The sequence below is a fragment of the Hyperoodon ampullatus genome (genome assembly GCF_949752795.1).
Source record: "Hyperoodon ampullatus genome assembly, chromosome: 18".
In the NCBI taxonomy this organism is placed as follows: domain Eukaryota; kingdom Metazoa; phylum Chordata; class Mammalia; order Artiodactyla; family Ziphiidae; genus Hyperoodon; species Hyperoodon ampullatus.
Genome location: NC_136931.1, coordinates 36,944,701 through 36,964,905, shown reverse-complemented (window position 1 = coordinate 36,964,905; position 20,205 = coordinate 36,944,701). Strand labels below are relative to the sequence as shown.

Genomic DNA, 20,205 nt, shown 5'->3' with positions numbered 1-20,205 from the left:
TATTTGGGTGACCTTGGCAATGGGATGAAACTCTTCCCTACTGTGTTCTGAGTATATAACTCAGTGGTTTTTAACATATTCACAAAGTTGTGCAGCCAACATCACAGTCAGTTTCAGAACATCTCCATCACCCCATAAAGAAATCCTGTACCTATTAGCAGTCACTCTCCATCTCCTTCAAAGACCCCAACCCTAGGCAATTACCAGTCTACTTTCTGTCTCTGTGAATAAGCCTATTTTGTACATTTCATATAAATGGAATCATACAACATACGGTCTTATGTGACTGATTTCTTTCATTTAGCTTAATGTTTTCAAGGTTTGTCCATGTTGTAGTATTTATCTTTCACTGCTTGTTTTCTCTAGAAAATTTACACATCCTATTCAGAATTCTATGAGAATCTTTATTTTTGGTTAAAGTGGACATAATATTGTCTTTTTCTTTGTTTTGTTTAGATCATATAATGTTTATCTTTAATAAACTAATAAACTAAGAGAAAAAACTCATTTGTTCATAAATAGATTTTAAATTATTGATTACTGTGTTCCAGCAGTTGCTTATATAAGTTCTGTATTCTCTGAATACAAGATGCACTGCCTGTTGTTTATGGTGTACTGGCATAGTCCTAATGTCTTAATTGCCAAACAGTTTTTTCATTTACATACATTTGAGTTGGATTGACATTACATAGCTGCCTGTGGGGCAAAACTGTTTCAAAGTAGAAGTACTTAGATCTAGAGTTTAAAAATAAATCTTAGAAAGCAAATGTTGTAAAAATAGTCCCTAATCAGCTGTTAATAGCCATCACAATGAATTTGAGGATTTTAGAGTTTTACATACAAAGCTGAGATTTTATTATGAACTAAATCCACAGCTCCTTTATTTTTCATAGGAAAGGAAATAGTTTTTATATGCCGCTACTAGAGCAAAAGACTTGTAATTTTAGCTTTTACATTTAATTTCATAAGATAGTATTTTTGTTGTTTCCTGTAACCTATTATAATGTTTGTTTTCAGATAAATGCAGTGTCACTCTATCTCCTTTACCTTGTGGAAATGATTTCCTCAGGACTCCAGATTATCTATAACACTGATGAGGTATGATTTCCCCAAATTCTCTAGTAGTAAATTTCATCTCTAAGAATATCTTTCTTCTTTTACTTTTTCAAACTTATTTTTAGTCGTATAAAATGGATTACTAAATTCATATAGCCAGATACTAGATTTTTGATACTCAGGCAAAAAGTCTTTATATTTTCAATGCAAAGCACTTTAAAAATGAACAAAATATGTAACAGGTTATAAAACTTTACTCCTCTGAAGGCTATATTTCAAGTGATCTGAAATAAAAACTTGTAACTTTGAGAAATTTTAGTAACAATGAAAATAAAATAGCATTTGCAGATTTTCTTAGAATTATTATGTCTTCTTTCATATCATTGCTTTTTGTAACCCATCCTTTTAAAAGTAAAAAAATACGTCTACTATATTTTGTTACTTTTATTTGTCCAACCTCAGTAGAGTTCTTGATGCTTTCCAAAAGATAAGTACCATTTTCTTATTCTTATTAGGAAATTTGAAAATAATTTATATGACAAAGTTGAGAAACATTTCTTTCATAGGCAATAATGCTTGAACAAACACACAGACAGACCCACGTGCTAACACATTTTGAAATGTGGCCACAGTTGGAGCAAAAAGCTTTCATTATTGAGATAGTATATACAATGAGAATTCCATCAAAGAGCAGGTATATTATATACTTATTATTTTTCTCCTGTGATCCATGCAAGGAGAACAGTTGTATCATATACTAAACACCAAAGTCATCACTGAACTGCACTGAGGGTGCTGTGAAATTCGTACATGTAGTCCTGCCCTCTAGTAGTTCATAATCTTATACATTCATCCAGTTGTGCCTTTTTAATACACGTAAGTAAAACCTATTTAGAAGTGTAGCTAAATAATAAAGAAACAATAATGATAAGAAGAAATTAGGACTTTCCTGCTGGCTCAGTGGTTAAGAATCCGCCTGCCAATGCAGGGGACCTGGGTTCAATCCCTGTCCGGGAAGATCCCATATGCCGCAGAGCAACTGAGCCTGTGCGCCACAACTACTGAGCCTGCTCTCTAGAGCCTGTGAGTCGCAACTACTGAAGCACGCACACCTAGAGCCTGTGCTCCGCAACAAGAGAAGCCACTGCAATGAGAAGCCCACGCACCGCAACAAAAAGTAGCCCCTTCTCGCTGCAAGTAGAGAGAGCCTGTGTGCAGCAATGAAGACCCAACGCAGCCAAAAATAAATAAATAAATTTATTTTTTTAAAAAAAGAAGAAACCTTTGGGACCAAATAAGTTTTAGATACCAAAATTTTCTGTGTGTTTTGAAAAGGTGATAAGATATCTTATTTATGTTATAACCCCAGCAGGGTTTAGGGCAAAACCACATACATAGCCCCTTAATATTTTTACATTGACATATGCATATTCACATAAAGTGCAATAAATAAGGCAGATAATCTGATGTCAGTTATGGGTTTTGCTGACAAATGAGTTAAGAAAAAATGAGTTTCAGAGTTTGTGGGATTTTCATATTGTAAATAAGAGATGGTAGACCTGAATACTAATTAAAGGTGGAGGGGAAAAACACATTAAACAAAGAAAAATTAAGAACTGTGGTCTAGTACAGTTTGAGTTAGGAGAAAGAAGTCAGAGTTTTCACCAAGTAGGGGAGATTTGAACTGGGTCTAAAGGAAGGTTCATAGAAAAGTGTTTCAGTTGAAATGAGCAAGACCAAGCCCAACTGGAATCTATGCTTCCTGTTAGACTGTGGAGTACATATAGGCACGCAGGCTTAGGGTGGGAAGATGATGGAGGGTTTGAATGTTAGACATGAGAATTGTGATACTGTGTCAAGATTCACAGAACCTTTCTGACAACAAAAATTTTGTGAAAAATGGCAGACCTTGGTGTCAGAATGATATGGGGGATAAAGAAGACGCAGTAGCCACAGATGTGTTTCTAGACCTAGAGCATAGAAAACCAGTGGTCTTACGGTGAAAAACAGAATTCAGAAGTACTTACAAATGGTGGAAGAATTTAGAACATGGTGTTCAATGGAAAATCCAAATGGATATATTTCATAATTGGGTATAAAACAAAGGTATGGGTTATAAGTATGCAAGGGCTAGAATACCAGAATCGGAGAATTGTAAATATGCATTGCAAACATAGATTGTTAATTAATTTTTTTAGTCAGATTGTTTTCTTTTGTTGAGTTTTAAGTGTTCTTTGTATATTTTGGATAACAGTGCTTTATCAGGTTTGTCTTTTGTAAACATGTTCTCCCAATCTGTGGCTTGTTTTCTCAATCTCTTGACATTATTTTTCACTGAGCACAAGTTTTTAATTGTATTAAAGTCCAGATTATCAATTATTTCTTTCATAAATTGTTTCCTTGACGTTTTATCTAAAAAGGCATCACTATACCCAAGGTCATCCAGATTTTCTCCTGTGTTGTCTTCTAGGAGTTATAGTTTTGCTTTTACATTTAGGTCAATGATCCATTTTGAGTTAATTTTTGTAAAAGATATAAGTTCTGTCTCTATATTCGTTTTTTTGTTTTAATGAGGATGTCCATTTGTTCCAGCACCATTTGTTGAAGAGACTGTCTTTTCTCCATTGTTTTACCTTTGCTCCTTTGTTAAAAATCAGTTGACTATACTTATGGGGTTCTATTTCTGGGCTCTCTTTTCTGTTCCTCTGATCTGTTTGTTTATTTTTTTGCCAGTGCCACACTGTGTTGAATACCATAGCTTTATAGTAAATCTTGAAATCGGGTAGTTTGATATCTCCAACTTAGTTCTTCTTCAAAATTGGGTTGACTATTCTGGGTCTTTTGCCTCTCTGTAAAAACTTTAGACTCAGTTTGTCAATATCCATAAAATAAATTGCTGGTACTTTGGTTGGGATTGTATTGAATATATAGATCAATTTGGGAAGAACTGATAGCTTGACAACATTGAGTCTTCCTGTTCACGAACATGAAATACCTCTCCATTTATTTAGTCCTTCTTTGATGACATTCATCAGTTTTGTAGTTTTCCTCATATAGATCTTATATATATTTCCTTAGATTTATACCTGTTTCATTTCATTCCACTTTCTCATTGTTGATATATAGGAATGTAATTGACTTTTATATATTAAACTTGTATCCTGCAACTTGTTATATTTGGTTATTAGTTCCAGGGGTTTTTTGTTGATTGTTTTGGACTTTCTGCATAGATGATCATGTCATCTGCCACCAAAGACAGTTTCATGTTTTCCTTCCCAATCTGAATACCTTTTATTTCCTTTCCTTGCCCCATTAAATTAGCAAGGACTTCCAGTATGATCTTGAAAAGGAGTGGCAAGAAGGAACATGCTTGCCTTGTACCTGATCTTAGTGAGAAAGCATTGAGTTTCTCACCATTAAATATGATGTTAGTTGTATATATTTTGTAGATAGTCCATTTCAAGTTGAGAAAGTTCCCCTCTATTCCTAGTTTACCAAGAGTTTTTGATCATGAATCAGTATTGGATTTTGTCAAATATTTTTCTTCATCTGTTGAAATGATCATGTGATTTTTCTTTATTAGTCTTTTGTTGTGATGTATTACAGTAATAGATTTTCTAATGTTGAATCAGCTTGGCATGCCTGAGATAAATTCTACTTGGTGTGGTATAATTCTTTTTTATACTTTTTTGGATTCAATTTGCAAATATATATTTTTATAGATTTATTTATTTTTGGCTGCATAGGGTCTTCGTTGCTGCGTGCGGGCTTTCTCTAGTTGTGGTGAGCGGGGGCTACTCTTCATTGCGGTGCACGGGCTTCTTCTTGTGGTGGCTTCTTTTGTTGTGGAGCCTGGGCTCAGTAGTTAGGGCACACAGGCTCAGTAGTTGTGGCTTGCGGGCTCTAGAGCGCAGGCTCAGTAGTTGTGGCACACAGGCTTAGTTGCTCTGCAGCATGTGGGATCTTCCCAGACCCGGGCTTGAACCCGTGTCCCCTGCATTGGCAGGTGGATTCTCAACCACGGTGCCACCAAGGAAGCACAATTTGCAAATATTTTGTTGAGGATTTTTATATCTATGTTCATGAGAGATATTGGTCTGTAGTTTTCTTATAATGTCTTTGTCTGGTTTGGGTGTTAAGGTATTGCTGGCCTCACAGAATGGGTTAGGAAGTATTCCCTCTGCTTTTATCCTTTGAAGGAGATTGTAGAGAATTGATAAAAATTTCTTCCTTAAATGTTTGGTATAATTCAGCAGTGAACCCATCTAGAACTGATACTTTCTGTTTTGGAAGGTCATAATTATTGATTCAATTTCTTTAATAGATACAGATCTATTCAGATTATCTGTTTCTTTTTTGTTGTTGTTGGTTTTGTTTTATTGTGGCTCTCAAGGAATTGGTCTGTTTCATCTGGGTTATCAAATTTATGGACGTAGAGTTACTCTTCGTATTCCTTTATTTACTCTTAATTGCCATGGGAAATGTAGTGATGTCCCCTCTTTTGTTTATGTTAATAGTAATTTGTGTCCTCTCTCTTTTTTCCTTAGTTAGCATAGCTAGAAGCTTATTTATTTTATTTTCAAAGAACCAGCTTTCGCTTTCATTGATTTTTGTTTCTTAATTTCCTTGGTTTTCAATTTGATTGGTTTCTGTACTAATTCTTATTATTTCTTTACTTATTCTTACTTCGGATTTAATTTGCTCTTTCTCTAGTTTTCTAAAGTAGAAACTTAGAATATTGATTTTAGATATCTTCTTTTTTAATATATGCATTCAATGCTATAAATTTCCCTCTCACACTGCTTTCACTGCATCCCTAAAATTTTGAAAAGCTGTTTCATTTCATTTTTTTTTGACCCATATAATATTAGTATTATGTTGTTTAATCTTCATGTTTGGGGATTTTCCAGTTGTCTTTCTGTTATTGATTTCTAGTTTAATCATTTGTGGACAGAGAGCAGACATTGTATGATTTATATCTTTTTACATTTGTTAAGGTGTGGTTTTGACCCAGAATGTGGTCTGTATTTGTGAGTGTTCCGTGTAAGCTTGAGAAGAACATATATTCTGCTGTTTTGCAGTGAAATAGTCTGTGAATGTCCTTTATATCCAGTTGATTGATGTTATCATTGAGTTCAACTATATCCTTACTGATTTTCTGCTTGCTGGATCTGTTTCTTATAGAGAGGTGTTGAAGTCTTAAACTCTGATAGAGAATTCGTCTGTTTCTCTTTCCAATTCTATTGCTTTTTTCCCTCACAATTTGATGCTGTTAGACATATACATTTTAAAGGTTGTATGTCTTCTTAGAGAATCAACTCATTTATTATTATATAATGCCCTTCTTTATCCCTAATAACTTTCCTTCCTTTGAAGTCTGCTCTGTTTGAAATTAAATAGCTATTTCAGCTTTCTCATCTGGTGACTAGTGTCTGCATAGTATATTTTTCTCCATTTATTTACTTGAAATCTATATGTGTCTTTATAGTGAAAGTGGGTTTGTTATAGACAATATATAGTTAGGTCATGGTTTTTGATCCACTCTAACAATCTCTGTCTTTTAATAGGTGCATTTGGAATGTTGACATTCAAAGTGATTATTGATATGGTTGGATTACTATCTGCTGTATTGATTACTGTTTTCTATTTGTTGCCCTTATAGTTTGTCTATTTTTGTCTTCCACTCTTTTTTTCCCTTTGCTCTAATTGAGTTTTTTATATGATTCTGTTTTCTCTCCTTTTTTAGCATATCATTTACATTTCATTTTTTTCCTACTTTTTTTTGTTGCCCTGGAGTTTGCAATATACATTTAAAACAAATAAGTCCACTTTCAAATAACACTATACTACTTCACACATAGTGTGAGTACTTTATAATAACAAAATAATCCTAATTCCTTCCTCTTATCCCTTGTATCTTTGCTGTCATTTATTTTATTTATATATAAGCATACATAAACATATACACACATAAGATATAGTCATAAACACACATAATCAGCTATCAATACATTGTTGCTATTATTTTGCTATGATTAGGCAGTATTTACTTATTGGGTGAAGTAGAAAAGAATAGCTTTATTGCTTTGCCAGGCAGAGGGGGCCACAGCGGTCTAATGCCCTCAAAACTGTGTGTACCTACCTGGAGGAGGTAGTGAGGAGTTTTATAGGAAAGGTTCAAAGAGGGCATGATCAGCTCATGGACCCAGGCAGTCTTTTAGATAGCCTTCTATAATCCTACGGTTATGCCCCAGTCTGTTAGTTAGCCTGTGCCCCTGGGCTATGAACTTCATAAGTGTTTTCAGTTTTTTTCTCTCCCCTTAGGTAGGACAGGATGGCTCTGGTAGGCTGGAATTGAAAATTTCTGTTCCCCTTGTGGAAGGTTAGAGCTGGCTGGAATTGGTTATTTCCCTTCCCCAGTCAGTTAGGCTCTGAAAATAGCCCAGCAGGTCTGGCTTTGATTAACTAGTTTCAGCTAAGGGGAGACCCTCTTAAGAAAAACAAAATGTTTCAATGTATTTCAATATGGTTACTTTTCCCCTCTCCTTTCTGGAAGCCACAGGGGGTTTTCCTAGGATATTTTCTGTGGGAACCTGGCAGAGCTCTTGGAGGTAAATCTCACAGTATTGTCGGGACCCCGTTATGACTGGGTCGCCCTGGAGTTTTTAACTTTCAAGAGTTTTTAAGTGAGCCTCTAGCAATTTGTCAGTTACAGTTCAGGTTTTACTACCCCAGCAGTGATTCCCTAGGTGGTTTCTGCTCATGAGTCTATGCACTAGGGAGCCATAACTGCCTGTTTTTGCCTGTGGGTCTCTCCAGTCTTGGGACAGCAGTTTGCTCTGTGTCCTCCCCTTTCTCATGGATCCAAGAAGAGTTTAAAAGCTTTTTATTTGTTAGGATGAAGTGGAATGGCAATTTCTAAACTCCTTTTTTGCGGAACTGGAATGTAAGTGGTATTTTAGTTTTACTTATGGGGCTTATTAGCCAAAAATGCCTTCTTGGCCAGCTGTTACACCATTCATGCAGCCTGAGCGGACTGCCTCACTTGGGCCCAGCCCTGGTCCTAAAGTCCTCCTAAGAGGGGGAAGAAGCAAGTATATGGACTATATATACTTAAGAAGTTTGTCGTAAGAGGAAGAAGGATTTAGATGGTTTCAAATCTTTTAACTTGGAGACCTGACAAGTATTAAGTATTTCCTGTATGTTTTATAGAATCTAAATAACTCTGAAGACCATGGAAAAGCTGAAGACATCAGGTTTTATGAAATTACACCTGGATTTTTATATGGACAGGTTTTCCTTAGGGAAATAGGTAACAAGAAATTGGGAAAGCTGGGAAGACCGTCCCCAATATTTGAAGTAAAAAAAAGTTTACTGTAGGTGTGTACTGGTCCACTCTTTGGTGGAGAAGTGACAGGATAGGTTTGTGTTTTAGGAAAACCTAGAATGCTCTGTTATATTTCTGTGAGGCCCCAACACCCTAATTGCTTTTTCCTTCATTGAAATGTGTGAGCTGTTCTTGGCTCTGAGGGCAGATACCTCTATGTTGGGATTGAGAATGAAAAGGTCACGGATTCAACTTCCTCAGCCATTCATCATTTGTGAGAGAACGTATGTAGACTGCTTCCTGGTCAACTCTTGATCAATGTATTTGTTAACTCTGGGCTTAGAGACTTTCTAGAGACCCTAGAGAACAAGGAAGAATCATTTTAAGAGGCTGTGTTTTCCTCTGCTCTGATTTCTCAACCAATTCTTTCCTACTGCTTTCTCTTTTTCTATAATTTCTCAAAGTTTCTAGTCTACTGGTGGAACTTTACCTTTTTTTTTTTTAGTGTTATTATGTGTCATTCTTAAGAATATATACATTAAATGAATTAGGTGTGTAGGGTGGAGGTCAGGGAATATGTGTTGCCACTTTAGAGGGATAGCGAGACAAAGGGTAGACAAGATGCACATATTCAGTATGCAATATTAACCAAACATGATGACTAAATTAAAAAACCTGTAATTAGGACCAGTAGCCCACATAAGATATTGTTTTTATTAAGATGAATAAACTTTTATTAAGTAAGAACTGACTGTAATCTTTGCTTTCCATAGTTACTATTGAAAGTATAAATTTAATCAAATGTTTGAAATCTTTACATGAAAGCTGTAATTCCTGGCCTATTGGTTGGGCCCATCTCCAACTGTAAGCTTTGAGTGTATAAAAATGGGTACCTGTAGCTATAGAAAAGGCAGGAGGAAGATCAGATTCCATGAGTAATAAACTCAAGACTCTAGGTTGATCTACCAATGAGACTGACTCATTTTAGAACTGAAAAATACCTTTTTATCTCCAAAGTGTTAGACTTCTTTAACATTTGACATTTTAGATTCCAAATATTATTATCTAGTATAAAACAGTGCTTTATATTTTCTTAATTTTTAAGATGCACAGCCCTCATGAACAGTAATGTTAATAGATACATCATTGAAGAATTATAGTTGGAACATTGACAGGATTTAAATTTTATTTCTGTACTGTTTATATTAGGTTCTCACTTTAGGCTTTATATTAGAAAAACCAGATATAAGAGTGTGTTCATAGTAATGTAATAATCACAAAATTTTCAGCATGTTAAAAAAGGGTTGGTAGGCAAATACATTTTGAATTTCAAATCCAAATTTTCAAATATCTGATTGTTCTTATCAATATCTAAAGGTCCTGTTATTTTACGTGTCCTTATGTTTCATCTCTTTTCTTTTAGGTCTCTTTTATTCAGAACCTTGTATTTTGTGTGGAAAGAGTTTACCGTGTGCCTGACTTTGGTGTCTGGGAAAGAGGAAGCAAATATAATAATGGCAGCACAGAGCTGCATTCGAGGTAATTTGCTGATTTCTGAGTGTTTGTTTGTTTGTTTTAATTTAAATGTGTGGAGCATGAACAAAAATCAAAGAACTAGATTAGAACTCTGGTTTCTATGTAATTTTCATCTCCTTTTTTTCTATATATGATTCAGATGAAATTCACTTAAAATTAAAGGAAGAGTCTGCTCTCAGTGCCCATCAACAGATGCAGGAAAGAGCAGGGTGTCTTTCCCAGCTTCCCAAGGTGTCAGTACATGCATATCAGTATCCAGTCCAAGGCTTGGCCTTTCTGCTCAACCAAGTCATTTTCTTTTTCCTCTTTGAAATAACACTGTTTGAAAGATCAAGTACCTTAAAATTGCCAAACAGCAATTGTATATGCATTGCATGTAAAATTCCCTTTTGTCTTATAGAGCTGATTTTTATTGTACCAAGAGATACTCATACCCTTTATATTTTGTTTAACTAAAAAATGTAGCTCAATTAGTCCTATCCATTTCACAGTAAAAGATTTAAGAACCTAAAGATTATCAGCTATAGGTCAGTTTAGTCTCTTTATTGAGACTTGAAGAAACAGTTTAGGAAACACTGGTTAAGAGGAATCTGTGGCTCTCTACTTTTTTGGATAGAAGGACTAATTACACACAAAAAATTAAGCTGATATAAGATATTTAGTAAGCTAAAAACTGGCTCCAGGGCCTCCCTGGTGGCGCAGTGGTTGAGAGTCCGCCTGCCGATGCAGGGGATACGGGTTCGTGCCCCGGTCCGGGAGGATCCCATATGCCGCGGAGTGGCTGGGCCCGTGAGCCATGGCTGCTGGGCCTGCGCGTCCGGAGCCTGTGCTCCGCAACGGGAGAGGCCACAGCAGTGAGAGGCCCGCGTACCGCAAAAAAAAAAAAAAAAAAAAAAAAAAACTGGCTCCAGATCACTAGCTGTATAAGGTCTCTGTGCCTCAGTTTCCTGATTTATAAAATGGAGATAGTAATATACTCTACTTTATAAAGTTGTTGTAATGATTGAGTTAGTATATATAAAGCATTTGAACACCTGGCATAAGTAAACACTGAAATATAAGTATACTCACATATTTAAGAATATTTTAATAACAAAGATCGAAACAAAAAGGATTTTTCATTTAACTCTGGACAGCTAACATACAAACTTTTCTATAAGTTTTATGATTCATATGAGGCATTTTTATAATACAGAGTAGAATAATAGCAATATGTAAGGAAGACAGTAAAGGAGAGAAATAGTTTGTGATAAAGTGCAATTCAGACATTAAACAAATTCTGACAAATACTAAAAATAGGAAGATAACATTATATTTCAGTTATAAGTTCTCAACATTCCAGATTATCAGTCAAATTCAAGACAGAAAGTTTATAGGATTGGAAAAGGTGATTTTTTAATATACCTTTTCAGTATTTATGATTTATCAGGCTCCTTTTCTGCTTTTTAATAAATATTTAATATATGCCAGTGTGGTCCCACTGACATTATTTTCAGTATAAAATATTTGGAGTAGGGTTTTTCCTATTTATAAAAATTGTAGTAAACTCAGAAAGAACCTTGGGTAAAAGTTACCATTAACCCTAGAAAGTGAGGGTATTGAGAGGTCCCTAGTGAAAAAAACAGAGGCTCCAACATGTTTTCCTGTAACTGTGCTATCTTTAAATTGAATCATTAAGGATTTTATTTCAAGGCTAGGAAGATTATTAAGTGATGTTCTTTGCTACCTTTTCCATGCAAAATTAATCTCAATTGTAGCAGGCCAGTTTTATTCAAATGGATGGGAAATGAAGTTTGCCATTTAGCTTTGGGTGATGGGTTTTATACATTTAGCATTCATCTTCTAATTTTCCATGGTAGAACACTTAAAAGAACTTCAAACCTTTTTTTCCCCCAAATGCTTCTTAGCTCAGATATCCACAAGCCTATTTTAGATATGTCACCTCTGCTGCCAAAATGGTCTGTTTTGAAACTACAGGAGACCTGAGCCCTAAGACACTCATGGACGCAGTGATGGCAGCAGTGGTGGGAGACCAATATCTTTCTTTTTTTTTTTTTTTTTAACATCTTTATTGGAGTATAATTGCTTTACATTGTTGTGTTAGTTGCTGCTGTATAACAAAGTGAATCAGCTATACGTATACGTATATCTCCATATCCCTTCCCTCTTGCATCTCCCTCCCACCCTCCCTATCCCACCCCTCTAGGTGGTCACAAAGCACCTAGCTGATCTCCCTGTGCTATGCAGCTGCTTCCCACTATCTATTTTACATTTGGTAGTGTACATATGTCATTGCCACTCTCTGACTTCGTCCCAGCTTACCCTTCCCCCTCCCCGTGTCCTCAAGCCCATTTTCTATGTCTGCATCTTTATTCTTGTCCTGCCCCTAGGTTCATCAGAACCATTTTTTTTTTTTTAGATCCCATGGTTGAACAACCCTTCCTTTGAATATGATTTGCTGCTTAAGTTTTAGGTTTCTAACTAAAAAAAGATGGCTTAATTTTAAAAAAACCTCTTGATTAAGAATTCTCATTTTCTTTTTCAGTAATTTTTCCAAGTCTTTTTTTTTTTTTTAGATTCCATATATATGTGCTAGCATACGGTATTTGTTTTTCTCTTTCTGACTTACTTCACTCTGTATGACAGACTCTAGGACCATCCACCTCACTACAAATAATTCAATTTCGTTTTTTTTTATGGCTGAGTAATATTCCATTGTATATACGTACCACATCTTCTTTATCCATTCATCTGTCGATGGACACTTAGGTTGCTTCCATGTCCTGGCTATTGTAAATAGAGCTGCAGTGACCATTGTGGTACATGACTCTTTTTGAATTATGGTTTTCTCAGGGTATACGCCCAGTAGTGGGATTGCTGGGTCATATGGTAATTCTCTTTTTAGTTTTTTTTTTTTTTTTTTTTTGTGGTACGCAGGCCTCTCACTGTTTTGGCCTCTCCCGTTGCGGAGCACAGGCTCCGGACGCACAGGCCCAGCGGCCATGGCTCACGGGCCTAGCCGCCCCGCGGCATGTAGGATCCTCCCGGATCGGGGCACGAGCCCATGTCCGCTGCATCGGCAGGCGGACTCTCAACCACTGCGCCACCAGGGAAGCCCTCTTTTTAGTTTTTGAAGGAACCTCCATACTGTTCTCCATAGTGGCTGTATCAATTTACATTCCCACCAGCAGTGCAAGAAGGTTCCCTTTTCTCCACACCCACTCCAGCATTTATTGTTTGTAGATTTTTTGATGATGGCCATTCTGACTGATGTGACATGATACCTCATTGTAGTTTTCATTTGCATATTCTAATGATTAGTGACGTTGAGCATCCTTTCCTGTGTTTGTTGGCAATCTGTTCTGTGCTTATGCCCAGGGAGTAGAATGTAGAGCCACTACCAGTAAGGGATTAAGTCGCACCTCTTAGTCTGTTGCTGTAAGACATCCCAGAACTATCTGTGCCTAGTTGGATCTGATCCAAGGATTGCTTAATGCAATATCCTTGTTATATCCTTAAGCTGTTCTCATAATTTTAGAAAGCCTGAAATAAAACATAGTAATTCTTGCTGTAAGTACTCATGCTGCCCTTTCCCTCTAACTTTCTTTGCCATTCTCCATCTCTGCCATGCAATCCTCCTTAGCAGGAATCAGAGAGAGCACAATCTGACTATCGCCTTGAGGCTCATGATGGCCTTGTGCTCACTGGCTTGGTAAATGTCCCTTTTTCTTTTGCCACAGTGTGCACATCCCTTCTAAACTGCATGTTGATCAAAGAAGATTACTGCCCCCGGACCCCCAAATCACATACACATCGTATTCCTTTTTTTTTTTAGTAAATTTATTTATTTTATTTATTTATTTTTGGCTGTTTTGGGTCTTCGTTGCTGCACATGGGCATTTTCTAGTTGCGGCGAGCGGGGGCTACTCTTTGTTGTGGTGCGTGGGCTTCTCACTGCAGTGGCTTCTCTTGTTGTGGAGCACGGACTCTAGGTGTGCGGGCTTTAGAGTGCAGGCTCTGTAGTTGTGGCGCACGCGCTTCGTTGCTTCGCGACACGTGGGATCTTCCCGGACCAGGTATCAAACCCGTGTCCTCTGTGTTGGCAGGTGGATTCTTAACTACTGTGCCACCAGGGAAGTCCCTACACATAGTATTCTGAGGATAGAGGCTCTCTCTTCAGCATCCATGCTGAGTGGTCCTCTAATAATTGCAATGTGTAGCACTGTACAGTTACAGAATAATTTTTATTTAGGCCAAGCAGGAAACATTACCACCTTTTATACAAGAGGAAGCTAAAGTTTAGAAGGTTTTATAATTTCCTCCCCTCCGCTCCTTAAATGATACAAATCAAAAGGGCGTAGAGCTAGAACTGAATGCAGGTGGTTGGCCTCCAAATCCAATGTTATTTTTACTGTATCACATTGTAATTTAAAGTCTGAAAGAAGTTTTCCTAAAGTTTGAAAGAACAGCAGGGTGTACAATCTTGGTGACATTTTGCTAAGTTTCAAGGATATCCTTGTTTAGCAATCAGTAAAGCTTGATTCAGCATAATGCTTTTGTCAGTCCCTTCCTGATTCTACCCTTTTCAGCCCCAGGTTTGCTGGTATCTCTTTTAGTCCAAATTCTTGAATTATTTAGCATTTCTTAGATAAACTTCAGAATTGTTTTCTAAAAAGTGATCTCATTACATTTAACCAACACTATTCTCGCAGCAGCCTCACCCTTTTCAGGGATTTGGTAAAAGAGTCCATTGCTCTAAGTTCAGTGTAACTCTAAATGTTTCCTAAGTAACCAACCATTCGCTGCTCTCCAGATTTTTCTGTTGACTTAACTTTCCTCATGCAACATGCTCCTTTTAGTTGCTCCTAGGGTGTCTGGAACTATTTCAAATAATTCTCCTTTTTTCTTCTGTTTATTCTCTAAGTCTTTTAATAAATTCCCTTACATTTAAAAATCTTATATTATTGGATTTAATTGCATTTTCCTTCATATATTCTTTTGGTACCTATTGATTATAACACTGATTCTTAATCCCCAGAGTTACATATCCAGGTAGTCCTCTTAGCTGCTCCAAGTTTAATTCAAGTTTTTAATTTTAATATTTTCCCTTCCTCATTTATGTAAGGATATTTCTACGCCTTGGGGCTAGCTTTAAACCCTTTAAACCAAAACTCTGTTTTGGAGAAGAGACAAGTCTTCTATAAAATGTGAATTGAATCCCAAACCTAACTTTGAATTTTTTGGCTATTGGGAAACAAAAAGGAACGCTGTAATAACTTAGTAGTAATTTAGTAACATATGCCCAGATGGAAAGATTATTGTAGTTATATATCCAAATGGAAAGATTATTGGTTTTCTTGTGTGTGTGGTTGCTGTTTTTTCTCTGTTTTATGGTTTTATGTTCTGTTCTCTAGGCTTTTCCAATAAAGAAAGCTATCATTAAAATATCAGATAAGTAACCACATAGCTCTACTTTACTCAGTTTAAGATGCTTTTAGTGGCCATTTTATTTCATACAGTGCTTGTTATTTAAAGTAACTACTTAGTCTCCTTAAGTCATTTTTGATGTTCCAGTCATTGAGCTATGATACAAACAGCTATCCATCCATTCTGCTTCATTTTATGTATTTTTTCTGTACTGAGCAATTCATGAACACCCATTAAAACTATAGTACTGTAAAGTCCTTTTTCTTTCAGAGAGTATGATTGGATAGCTTAGGGAGTTAAAGCATAAGGTTAATGAATAGGAGATTGTAAATTTAGTTTCCATGCTTGCAGTTAATTTTTTGGATTCCATGGTGGGTTTTAAATCACCTAGTCCAAACCCATCATCTTTTCTAGGAAAGCTTTCATTTATGCAATAAATAACTTTATTACAACCTATCTCCCAGGTAAACATCACTTTATTTTAGTTCCCGTAAGTAAGTGTTGAGGTTAACGCCTTGCAAGAATCAAGTTGGTGAACGTTCTGTTGGTTACAGTCACCTAATATTAATATGTGCATTAGCTAATCATGGAATAATTTTCTGATAATGTCTTGTGCCAGTAAAATACTTTTAATTCTTACAGCATACGTATTATATTTGCCAATAAATGTAAGATCACAACAGGAGTGTGTTTCTAAATAGCTTGCTGTTGCCAGAGTTTTAAATAACCAGTAAATAATAAATTAACATATTTGTGAATTTCAATTAAGTCCAATTATTCAACCAATTGCATTGGGAAAGAAAATTAAAATGTTGAGAATTTGACCTTTTCTCTAGTCCAGGTACAGTGTTTCTTTCTTTTGTAATGCTTTATTTAGAAGGCAGTTTCCAAATTCATCCCTTAGCTGTCTTTTTGCATCATTTTTAAACATAGAACCTTGGACTGGCTATATTATGTATCTCCTCCAGTACAGAAATTTTTATGTATTTGCCTTTTGAATAAGTTATTTTCTCTCACTTCTCAAAATACTGTGAATAGTTTTAATAACACATATACCTCACACTGTAAGTGGAAGTTTTCTGGTATTACTAGGTTAAATGCCTGTAAGCGTTGGTGCACTGGGGGCTAATGGAGACTCCTAGGGCATTGGGGACACCTCCTTAAGCAAAAAAACCAGTCGGCAGTGAATGTTTTTGCATGCATTGTCAGAGCATATGACTCCTATGGGCTCTTCTAACTCTTAGGTTCTGAGAATTTAGAATTCTTATGCAGGTACTGTTTGGTTTCCATTTGAAGTATGCAACGATAGGTATGATTGTGCTGCGTGCATGTGCAGTTAGGAAGCTGCCTTAGGTTCTTAACTGGTTACCTATTATTTCAAATAAACAGCCCCAAACTTAGAAGCATAAAACAACAACAATCTTTTATTATTGTTAACTCTCATGGTTCAGAGGGTTGACTAGGCTAAGCTAGGGTGCTTAGGGTCTCATGTGTTTGCCATCAGTTGTGGCTGGGGCTAGAGTCAACTTTGAAGGCTTCCTCACTCAGGTATCAGAGTGTTGACTGGGACTTTGTCAGGAGCTGTCTGCCAGAAGACCTATATGAAGTTTTCCCGTATAGTTTCCTCACAGCATGGTGGCTAGGTTCCAAGGTTCAGTGTCTCAAAACCCACAGGCCAGGTGGGAGCTGTATTTCTTTTTATGACCTAGCCTCGGAAATCATGCAGCATAACTTTCACTACATCCTGTTTGTTAGAGTCAGTAAGACCAGGCCATATTCTAGTGAGGGGAATTAGGCTCCACCTTGTGATGGGAGAAATGTCAAAGATTTTGAAGATGTGTTTTGTTTTTTTTTTAAACATCTTTATTGGAGTATAATTGCTTTACAATGTCGTGTTAGTTTCTGCTGTATAACAAAGTGAATCAGCTATATGTATACATATATATCCCCATATCCCCTCCCTCCCAACCTCCCTATCCCACCCCTCTAGGTGGTCACAAAGCACCAAGCTGATCTCCCTGTGCTATGCAGCAGCTTCCCACTAGCCATCCATTTTGCATTTGGTAGTGTATATATGTCAATGCTAATCTCTCACTTCGTCCCATCTTACCCTTCCCCCTCCCCGTGTCCGCAATGCAGACGTGTGTTAAGCCACCACATGTTCTTCATTTGGACTTTATTCCTTCTTGTCATTTCTCTAAAGTGACTTTGGCTATGAAAAGAGACTGTGTCCCTTGTCTTAAGTATACTAGCAGTACCACATGAATTGTTATGGAATTTGTTTAACCTGTGGAAGCATCAGGTACTTCTTCAGGCAGTGAAAAGCTAGACAGCAGATTTGAGGCAGTAGGGCAGTATCTTAATCCCAGATTATTGGCTCAGTTGTTCTTGAGGACCAGGGTAAAATGATCTGCATAGATTCTAGTAGGGAAGAGAGTTTTCACCAAAGAGAAAGTAAGGATGCATTTGAAAGCCACTTATACTTCATCTCTCAGGGCTTAGTTTCCTCATTTTAAAAGTAGAGGGGATAAACAAAAGAAATGCAAGACTTGTACATCAAAAACTGTAAAATATTGTTGAAAAAAATTAAAGAAGATATACAAGACTGGAAAGATATCCTGTGTTCAATGTACTCTATATCAAAAATCTGTCTTTTTTGTAGAAATTGACAAACTGATCCTAAAATTTATATGGAAGTGCAAGGGACCCAGAATAGCCAAAACAACCTTGAAGAACAAAGTTGGAGGAGTCACACTTTGCAACTTCAAAATTTACTACAATAATGAGCTTACTGTAGTTACAGTAATCTGTTACAATACTTAAAAAGTGTGGTACTGGTATAATAACAGATATAGAGATCAATGCAGTAGAATTAATGATCTAGAAATAAACCCATCTATGGTCAGTTGATTTTGACAAAGGTACAAAGATAATTGATAGAGAAGGAGTAGTCTTTTCAACAAATGGTGCTAGGACAACTGGATAGCCATATGTAAAGGAATGGATTTGGATCCCTACTTCATATCATGTACAAAAATTAACTGGAAATGGATCAATGACCGGTAGTAAGAGCTAAAAGTATAAGACTCTTAGAAGAAACCGTAGTTGTAGATTATTGTGACCTTGGATTAGACAAGGTCACACCTTAGCTATGACACCTAAAGCACAAGTAACCAAAAAAAAAAAAATTTTTTTTAATATGTTTTTGTGTGAACAAAAGTTTTCATTTATCAGGGATAAATGCCCAGTAGTTCATTTGGTGGTTAGTTGCATGTTTAGATTTTTAAAAAACTGCAAGCCTGTTTTTTAGAGTTCCTATGTTGCTTTACATTCCTACCAGCAGTGTATGAGTAATGTAATTTCTGTGCATCTTTGCCAGCATTTGGTGTTATCACTATTTTTTGTTTCAGTTACTCTGATTGGTTTGTAGTGATATCTTATTGTGGTTTTAATTTGCATTTCCTAATGGATAATGAAGTTGGATCTTTTCACATGCTTATATACCATCTGCATATCCTCTTCAGCAAAATGTCTCATGTCTTTTGCTCATTTTCTAGTTGGATTGTTTTTTATTATTGATTTTTGAGAGTTCTTTATATAATTCTTGATACTAGTCCTTTGTCAGTTCTTTGTTTTGCAAATATATCCTCCTAGTCTGTAGCTTGTTTTTTTGTTAGCGCACAACTTTTATGAAATCCATTTTATCAATTTTTCCCTTCATGGATTGGGCTTTTGGTGTAGAGTCTGACAACTCTTTGCCTAACCCTTGATTCTGATGATTTTCTCTGATGGTTTGTTTTGCAAAAGTTATATAGTGTTATGTCTTATACTTAAGTTCATGATCTATTTTGAGTTAACTTTGTGTAAGGTGTGATGAGACTTAGGTTGAAGTTCTTTCTTTTTTTCATATGAATGTCCAATTGCTTCAGCATTATTTGCACTTGTTGAAAAGGCCATCTTTCCTCCATTGAAATGCCTTTGTGCCGTGTTAAAAATAAAGTGGACATATTTGTATTGGTCTATTTCTGGGTTCTATGTATCTATTCCTCTGCTAATACCACTGATATGATCATGTCAATTTTCTTCTTTAGCCTGCTAATATGGTGGATTATATTGATTGATTTTTGATTATAAAACTAGCCTTGCATCCCTAAAATAAACCTCACTTGGTCAGTTATGGTGATAATTCATTTCACATATTGCTAAATTCCATTTGCTAATTTTTTGAAAAAGGATTTTAATATCTGTATTCATGAGAGATACTGGTCTATAGTTTTCCTTTTGTGTATTGTCTTTGGTTTGTTTTGGTATCAGCTCAATGCTAGCTTCATAAAATGAACTCTGAAGTGTTTTTTTCCCTCTATTTTCTGTAAGAGATTGTGTAGAATTGGTGTCAATTTTTCTTTAAATGTTTGGTAGATTTCTTCAAAGAAATCATCTAGGTATGGAGATTTCTTTTTTGACCATTTGAAAATTATGGATTCAATTTCCTTAATAGTTGCAGGGCTATTCAAATTATTTGATATCAGGTGAGTAGTGATAGTTTGTGCTTTTCCAGGAATTGATTCATTCCTTCTAAGCTATGTGCATCAAATTGTTCAGAGTATTTTCTCATTATCCTTTTGATGTCTGCAGTGTCTGTAGTGATACTCCTGTTTTATGCCTAATATTGGTCATGTGTGTTTTGTCTTATTTCTTTGTTAGTCTTTCTAGAGGTTTGTCAATTTTCTTTTGCTCTTTAAAGAATCAGGTGTTTGTTTCATTCATTTTTTTCTGTTTTCTGTGTTGAATGTCATTGATTTCTGCTGTTATCTATGTTATTTCCTTCTGTTCGCTTCAGGTTTATTTTGCTCTTTTTC

At 36.0% G+C, this 20,205-nt stretch overlaps 1 protein-coding gene across 2 annotated transcripts in view; it reads left to right on the top strand.

Annotated features, from left to right (window-relative positions):
* Positions 1-20,205, top strand: part of PHKB (phosphorylase kinase regulatory subunit beta) — a gene marked incomplete at its 5' end in the record, with an annotated part of 202,564 nt that overhangs the window by 62,396 nt on the left and 119,963 nt on the right. For both annotated transcript variants that reach the window (XM_079724408.1, XM_079724409.1), the window contains 2 exons: positions 1,018-1,098; positions 9,807-9,922. In XM_079724408.1, coding sequence (XP_079580534.1) covers positions 1,018-1,098; positions 9,807-9,922 — 197 coding nt within the window. The remainder of the gene's footprint in view (positions 1-1,017; positions 1,099-9,806; positions 9,923-20,205) is intronic.